This window comes from Orycteropus afer, unplaced genomic scaffold (assembly GCF_000298275.1).
Source record: "Orycteropus afer afer isolate SDZICR_OR568_19922 unplaced genomic scaffold, OryAfe1.0 scaffold00104, whole genome shotgun sequence".
Classification (NCBI taxonomy): Eukaryota; Metazoa; Chordata; class Mammalia; order Tubulidentata; family Orycteropodidae; genus Orycteropus; species Orycteropus afer.
Window position 1 is genome coordinate 7,565,193 of NW_006921691.1, and position 9,146 is coordinate 7,574,338.

The 9,146-nt window shown below is 37.5% G+C and overlaps 1 protein-coding gene across 1 annotated transcript in view; it reads right to left on the minus strand.

The window, feature by feature from the left end:
- The window catches only part of ANKRD31 (ankyrin repeat domain 31), a 268,129-nt gene that overhangs the window by 95,434 nt on the left and 163,549 nt on the right, over window positions 1-9,146 (minus strand). Inside the window, exon 15 of the mRNA XM_042781319.1 lies at window positions 7,400-7,542. Coding sequence (XP_042637253.1) covers window positions 7,400-7,542 — 143 coding nt within the window. The remainder of the gene's footprint in view (window positions 1-7,399; window positions 7,543-9,146) is intronic.

The window sequence follows — 9,146 nt, forward strand, 5'->3', positions numbered from 1 at the left end:
AGGGATATTGGTCTGTAGTTTTCCTTTTGTGTGATGTCTTTGCGTGGTTTTGTTATCAACGTTATGCTTGCTTCATAAAATGAATTAGGGAGGATTCCATCCTTTTCTATGTTTTGGAAAAGTTTGAGTAGAATTGGTATCAGTTCTTCTCTGAAATGTTTTGTAGAATTCTCCAGTGAAACCGTCTGGGCCAGGACTTTTTTAGTTGGTAATTTTTTGATAATCTATTCAATTTCTTCTTTTGTGATGGGCCTGTTCAACTTTTCCGCATCAATCTGTGTTAGTTTAGGTAAGTAACTTCCAATTTTCTTATGCTTACACTTCGTACATTCCATGTTCTGATTATGAATGGATTTTTCCTGCTGTTTCTTTCCAATATGAGTCATGCTCCATCAGCAAATGGAGGTTCCAAAAGCTTTCCTCCATCCATGTCATTAAGGTCAACTCTACTTTGAGAAGACAGCTGTTCCCCGTTCCTATTTTTTCCAGTAACATATCGGACAGTGTTCCACTGCTATTTATATGATTTTCATTGGCCAAATCTTTGAGAAGTAGATGGCTTCTTTCTTCTCAGTCTGTCTTAGTCTGGAAGCTCTGCTGAAACCTTTCCACCATGGGTGACCCTGTAGGTATTTAAAATACTGATGGTATAGCCTGCAGCCTCACAGCAACATGCAAGCTACCACAGCACAACAAACTGACAAATGATTGATGGTACCTATAGCTGGTACAGTATGATGGTACAGGAACTGCCATATTAGATAGCACCAGTCTACATGCTGTATAGATAAAGCCACTCACATGCAAAGCACTCATGTACAGGAGATTTGTCCTATCTCTTTAACAGAGTTCCTTGTCCTCCCCCAAGCTGTTGAAGGATGTAGTAGAGAAGATTACAAGACTCTTGAAGTAGTGCTTCAGGTCTATATTACCTTGTAAACTGTATTATAAATGGCCATTAGACATAGGTGAATAAAACTCTATTTGGACTGTATTTCAGGTACACTACAAATCTGTCCTGGAAGATGCTGATAGAATGCTCCTGGGAAGTGAGAATGGCCAGACTTTGCCTCACCTACTTTGGTCATGTTTTCAGAATGTCCATTCCCTGGAGAAGGATATCATGCTTGGTAAAATGGAAGATCAGTGAAAAAGAGAAAGCCCCTTAAAAAGATGAATTGACACAGTGGCTGCAATAATGGGCTTAGGTATAGCAAGGATTCTGAGGCTGGTGCAGGAGTGGGCAGTGTTTTGTTCTGTTGTTCATAGGGTTGCTATGAGTGGGAATCAACTCATCAGCACCTAAGAGCAAGAACAACACATATCTGAGAGGCTATGTGAGCTAGTCTGGGAATCTAATGTATTCTAACATTCTTTGTTTGGAAATGCATGTTCTAATAACTGACTTATATTCTCAGAATGTTAAATCTAAAAGAAAACTCATTGCTGTCAAGTCTGTTCCTACTCATGGCGACCCCTCCTTGGGTTTCCAAGGCAGTATCACTACAGAAGTAGGATTGCCCAACCTTCCTTCTGAGGAATGGCTGGTGGGTTTGAACCACCAGCCTTCTGGTTAACAGTCAAATGCCTTAGAAACTACGCCATCAGAGCTTCCAAAGAAAACTTAGAAATAATGTATTCCAATCACACCATTAGAAAGGAAGAAACTGAGGCCAAAGAAGAAACTGTGACATCTTTTTTGGGAAAAAGTGTTTCTAATACTTTAGATGAAGTTTATTTGAAGAACTCAAAGCTATGTATAGAAGTAAATTTGTAGTTTATCAAAGATAGAAATGGTTAGTACAGTACTTAATCAATTAGTATAAACAAAATAAAAAACAGGCAGTGGTCTTTGCATGAAGCAAGTGAATGAAACCACTAAAAACTCTGTGATTGGGAACAGACAGGTTTTTTTGTTAAAATTAATACATACTAAAACCTACTGCCATTGAATTGATTGACTCATAATGACCCTATAGAACAGATTAGAACTGCCTGATAGTATTTCCAAGACTCTACATCTTTGCAGAAGCAGACTGCCACATTTTTCTCCTGTGGCAAAGATAGTGGGTTAGAATTGCCAACCTTTTAGTTAGCAGTCAAGCACCTTAATCACTGTGCCACCAGTATTCCTTAGGAAACATACTATATGCCAATACTTTTTTCCCTTTTGTGCTTGCAGGAATGGAGAGATAGAGCAATTTATGAATAAATGGGCCAATCAAAATTATAATAACCTCTTATTTATTCCATCAGCCTAGAAGTAGCACAGTATAAAGTAAAATGTATCTATTTTAAGGTCAAGTAAACATAGAACAAAACTCACTCCTGTTAGTTATTAGCTTGTCTTTGGGCAAGTTACTTCTCATTTCTGAACCCATTTTCATTATCTGTGAGGACCAAATGTGAGCCCATGGAAAATACCTGGTGTACAATAGGCTCTTAATGAAACTATCCCCCTAATATCCCTTCTTTCTTTTAGAGGGGTGAAAAAATCCACTATGTTAAGAGATGGTAGATGAAAAAAGTCTGCTGCAAAGACTGCTGATGAAAGCTGCATATATACATCATAGTGAAGTTTGAGTAAGGCTGTGAGAAAGAAAATATACTTTTTCATTTGTAAATATGGGGTTAGCAGTGCATCAGTCCAGTAATTTCTAAACTTAATTGATCGGGAAAGCCACTTGTGGAATAATTAAAAATAAAGATTCTTCAGATCATCCCCAGAGATAAATTGAGCACACTAGAAATCTGTGCCTTAATCTGCAGAAATTTATCTCAACATCATATGGAGGAAGGAGAAAGTAATTTTTAGAAAGAAAAAAAAAAAGCTGTTCTAGACTCTAAAAATTCATGCCATGTTAATAATGACTACTCCGCCTACGTGTTAAACGAGGTCTTCCTATAGGCCTTGGGGGCTCTGATGGCATACTGTCTAAGGGATTTGACTGCTAACCAGAAGGCTGGCAGTTCAAACCCACCAGCCACTCCTTGGAAGGAAGATTGGGCAATATACTTCAGTAGTGATACTGCCTTGGAAGGAGGGGTTGCTAAGAGTTGGATCCAACTCGACAGCAGCGAGTTTGGTTTGGTTTAGGCCTTGGCCTTTAATATAATATGGATTCATTTAACATTAATATATCAGTTTGGAAAACTCAGATAGCTCAGTTCAGAGAAAATGGGATTTTCAGTAATATTCATTGATAAGGAAAAGTCTAGGAGAACAGCAAAAGGGCAGCAAGGCACCAAACAGGAAAGGCTTAAGCTAAAGGTGTGAGAGAGTTCTACACAATATAATGAGGCTGCCTGAGGCTCAAAAAGTTTGCCAAAGATTAGATGGCCAAGGCATAGTTTCCTTACTTGCTTCTCAAAAAAAAAAAAAAAGCTTTACTGAAAAATTAGCTTTACTACAATTATGACATAGAAACTTCCCATCATCACAAAAACATCTCTCATGCCTCTCTGTAGTCAACACCCTCCCTCAAACCTCTGAGCCTTGGAAATCAGAGATCTGCTTCTAAATAACAGTGCTGTAAACTTTAATACGCAGTTTTTTGTATGAATATGTTTTCAATTCTCTCCTAGAAGTGCAATTTCTGGTTCATGTGGTAATTCTATGTTTAACTTTCTTAGGAACTATGAAACTATATTCCACAATAGCAGCAGCAGTATTTTAAATTTCCACCAGCAGTATATAAGGATTCTAATTTCTCTGTGTCCTTGCCAATATCATCTTTACTGTCAGAAGATATTTTTGCTGTGTATGCAATTCTGGGAGCCCTGGCAGCGTAGTGCCTAAGGCACTTGACTGCTAACCAGAAGGTTGGCAGTTTAAACCCACCAGCCACTCCTTGGAAGGAAGCCTGGGAAATCTACTTTTGTAGACATACTGCCTCAGAAACTCAAGGAGGGGTTGCTATGAGTCAGAGAAAACTCACCGGCACATGCAATTCTAGATTGACGAGGCTTTTCTCCTTCCAGTACTTTTTAAAGATGTTACTCCACTGTCCAATGGGTTGCAAAGTCCTGATAAGAAATTAGTCATCATCCTTATATTTGTCCCTCTATATTTGTGTCTTTTATTATTATTATTATGGCTAGTGTTAAGATTTTTTCCTTTGTCACTGGTTTTAAGCAATCTGATTATGGTATGTGTTGGTGCAGTTTTCTTCATGTTTCTTCTCCTGGGGATTTGTTGAGACTTTTGGCTTTGTGGGTTTATTGTTTTGATCAAATTTGGATAAATTTTGGCCTTTTATTATTATTTTTTCTGACCAGCCCTCTCCTTTTGAGCATGCCAATTTCATATATGTTATGTGACTTGATATTGTCCTGATGCTGCTTACTTTGTGTTTTAAGTCTTTCTTCTCTCCTTGTGTTTCATGTTGGATCATTTCTATTGCTTTATCTTCCATTTTACTGATCATTTGCTTTTTAGTATTTTATATGATCTTAATTCCATTTGATGAATATTTCATTTCAGTTAATATTATTTTAATCTGTAGAAGTTTTAATCTTGCTTTATGTCTCATTATGTTTCTGTTTTCCTCTACATTCTTGAACATGTGGAACACACTAGTTTTCTATTGCTGCATAGCAAATTACCACAAACATGGGGGCTTACAACAAGAACCTATCCTCTCACAGTTCTGTAGGTTGTAAGTCTGAGCATGGTGTCATGAGTTCTCTGCTTAGTGTCTCACCAGAATGAAATTAAGGTATCAACTAGGACTGTGATTCTCATCTAAGGTTTAGGGTCCTCTTCCAAGCTCACTGGCTTTTGGCAGAATTTATGTCCTTGCAGTTGTATGATTGAGGTACTTCCTGTTTCCTTGGTAGCTGTAAGCTGGGGACCACTCTCAACTCCTAGAAGCTACCTGCAGTTCCTTTCCACATGGACTTCATAGGCAGTTCACAAAATGGCTGTTTTCTTTCATGCCAGCAGGAGACTGTTTCTTTTCTTTTAAAAGGACTCATCTTTTTGCTGTGCTATTTTTACCATGGTTACCTGATGCAGAAAACAGGGAAAAAAACACAACAAAATTCCCCAGGAAAAAAGCAACTGCTTTTACCTATTTCTTTGAAATACAAAACCCTACTAGAGAAATTTTGAATTGAAAAAATCTAGCTGTCACCTGTACATCATAATTAGGATCTTCTTGTGCACAAAAATAAATCATTTTAGACACTTGAAAATGGAAGGTATTAGATTGATAAGGATCCCTGGTGGCACAGTGGTTAAGCATTTGGTTGCTAACCAAAAGGTTGATGGCTCAGACACACTAGCCACTCCACAGAAGTAAGATGTGGCATTCTGAATCCATATAAATTTACAGCCTTTAACGAACACATGAAGAAATGGTTACAACCATTAGCCATTAGAGAGATGTACATCAAAACAACTATGAGATATCATCTCACCCCAGCACTAATAGCAAATTAAAAAAAAAAAAAACAGAAAACAACCAATGCTAGCAAGGGTGTGGAGAAACTAAAACCCTCATATGCTGCTGGTAGGATTGCAAAATGGTACAACCATTGTGGAATGCAGTATAGCACTTCCTTAAAAAGTTAGAAATAGAAATACCATATAATCCAGCAATCCCCCTACTAGAGAAATAAGAGCCATGACATAAACAGATATATGCACACCCATGTTCATCACAGCATTATTCACAACAGCAAGGAAATGGAAAGAATCTAAGTGCCCATCAACAGATGCAAGGTAAATAAACTATGAATATGAATACAATGCAATGTTAAAGAATAATGATGAATCTGCAAAACACCTCATAACATGGATGAACCTAGAAGACATTATGTTGGGTGAAATTAGTCAATCACAAAAGGACAATTATTATATAAGACCATTACTCTAAAATGTTAAGAAATGCACACTGAAAGAATCATTCTTTGAAGGTTACCAGAGATGGGGGAGGGGAAAGGAAGGGAAAAGCATCAACTAGAGGCTAGACACATACTAATTTGGGTGAAGGGTAAGGAAGTATACAATAAATGGGAGGTCAGCTCAAAATGATCAAGGCAGTAGAAAACAGTGTGAAGCATAAGAGTTAAAGCAACAAAGGTGAATACTACTATATACACAATCCTGAAATAACAGTAACAGCAATAATTTATGAGTGGATACATAGACAGACACTCAATCTGAACAGTGGTTGTAAGGTGAATGGGACAACATCCATGAATATATATATCTGACAGAGGCTATCTCTACCTATGTATTTGTATGTGCTGGAAATATATCCATGAATATAGAACACAGACACACAAAAAGGGGCAAAATTATAAAAACATCTTAGTCACAACAAAACACCTTGAGGGTATGAGTCACTGGGTATGGGGGCTGAGGACCATAGTCTTGGGAGACACTAAGGTCAACTGTCAAAACAGTCCATGAAGACGATGTTCTACATCCTACTTTGGTAAGCAGTGAGGTCTTAAAAACTTGTGAGCAGCCATCTCAGGTGCAACTATTGGTCTCTCTCTGTTGATAAAAAAGAAGAGTGAAGAAAACCAAAGACATAAGGAAACAAATAATCCAAAAGACTAATGGAGTACATGAATCTTAGCCACCACAGTCCTGAGACCAGAAAAACTATATTGTGCCCAGCTTCCACTGCTGACTACTCTGAAAGGGATCACAGTAAGAGGTGCCGATAGAGTTGGAGAAAATGTGGAACAAACTAAAAATCATAAATAAGGCCAGGCTTACCGGTCTGAGGAAGACTGGTGGCACCCCTGAAACTATGGCCCTTCAAACTAGGAACTTAATCCCCATGACTCAACTGTCAGCCAAACGTTACAAAGACCTATAAAGTGACTGGTAATATCAGGAGGGTATGCACTCACTAGAACAATCAAGCATATGAGATTAAGAGGACAGCAACTGCCCAGGGATAGAGCTAGGAAGGCAGAAGCAGATGAAAAGGAAGGACAAATGGAAGGGGGGGCACAGGGAGGAAGTAGGAAGAATGCTGTTACAGTGTAAGGATTGCAGAAAATATCACAAAACAGAGTATGTATGGATTGTTGAATGGAAAATCAATTTGCTGGGCACCCAAATAATAATAATAATAATAATAATAATAATAATAATAATAAAATTTACAGCCTTGTAAACTTTAGGAACAACAGGCATTAGATTCATGTGTTTATAGCGAGTTCTTTCATTTTATTCTGATTTAAATGAATTACGTGACAAAGAGGGAATGGAAAATTAACTCATTAAGAACCACACTGATTTTTCAATTCATACACAGTATCTTATTTTCATTTGTAATTTTAAGCAGGTTTTTAACATAACTTGTTTTGAGGAATCACTTTAGTTTATTTTCATTTTAGTACGAAAAGTAGGAAACTAAACTGATGTGCACTGTACCTTTAAATGACTGTTCGTAACAGCATCATGTAAGGGCAGAATTCCATCTAGATTTTCACTATTACCATTAGCACCAGCTTTTAATAACTCTACAGTTGTATCATTAGATCTCTCACTGGATGCCTCATGAAGTGGTGTCCAACCTAAAAAAAGGTGTGGGGGGGAAAGACATGCTGCTGCTTATAAATCAACTTTCATGTGATCTCTTTATCACTAAGTTTCTTTACATTAACAGAATAATCTGTATTGATTTATATGTATATGCTAATTATTGGATAGAAAGTATTACTGAAAAATATGTCCTTTAAATTTAGAAGTTTCAATTTTGACAAACAAATCAATCTCATCACAAATACTTGTTAATACAAATGCCAAAACAGAAGACTCAAAGAACACAAAATATAATGGGACCAGAGTGAACACTAACCATGTCCGTTTGTTTAAACTCAGGGATTAAGACAGAATAAGATTCATGTCTGAATTTCATATTTGTATTTTTCCACTGTCATATTTATCTTTAAAATAACATTTGACTCAAACTTTTAAAGTTTTTCCCTCTGGAATTCCTTAGACAAGACTCTTTTGTGCTTGATTTAACTGTTAATATCTATTTTAAAAATGGAGGTTTAGGATAAAAGTAAAAGAAAGGTTCAAAAAGGAACACTATAAAGAAAGGAAGAAAGAGAAGGGGGGACAGCGAATGAGGAAAAGTGTGCATTCTCTCCAAAGTTAGGGTATGGAATTAATGCTTCCAAAGAAAGGGCATAAGTAAAGGTCCCCTTACTCCAATTCTGTGTAGCCCCTCCCAATGTTAAAGCTGTTAAAAAACTGTTTCAAAATAGAAGTTATTTCAGCAATTGAAGAGACACCAAGATCCAAAACACCAAAACCAAACCCAATGCCATCAAGTCGATTCTGACTCATAGTGATCCGCATTAGGTTTCCAAGGTGGTAAATCTTGATGGAAGTAGATTGACCCAGCTTTCTTCTACAGAGTGGCTGGAGGGTTTGAACTGCCAACCTTCTGGTTAGCAGTCAAATGCCCGAGGCACTGTGCCACCAGAGAGACACCAAGCTAGATCTTACTATTCAACTAAATAATAATACATTATTACAAAGATTATTCAAAGTTAGCCATACTATATCAGCAAAGATCAAAATTGAGGAGGGGAGGTATGAAATGTAAATGTCAATGAGTTCAAATTTTATAATTTGAACATTTAAAATGAAAAGGATTCAAACCTGCATTATCTTTTAGATTCACATCTGCTCTACATTCTATTAATGCTTTCACCAGAGATAAAGTTCCTCTTCTGGCAGCCAAATGAAGTTGACTTTCCCCTGTAGTGGTCCTCTTATTGACTCCAGCTGTTCCCATTTCTGTAAATTTTCCAGGCAAAGCTGAGGGTTCTTTTCTGATAAATGTTGATTACTGTAAATGATCCTAGCAAATATATGACAACTTCCTCAACATATCTTAAGTAGGGTGTACTATACAGAAATATACATCAATTAATATTGAAAGTGGCAGTCAGCCCCAGGGTTACAGGTGAGGAAAGACAACTCAGGGATGCCCGAAGTAGCAAGCAAGAAGAGCAGAAGAAAGGGGATTAAAAGCCAGGAAGCCAGAGAGAAGAGCAGTCAGCCGAAGGGATTAGGTGAGGAGAGGCAACTCAGGCCCGCCCAGAGTAGCAGGCCGGAAGAGCAGGAGAAAGGGGATAAAAAGCCAGGAACCCGGACAGAGGAG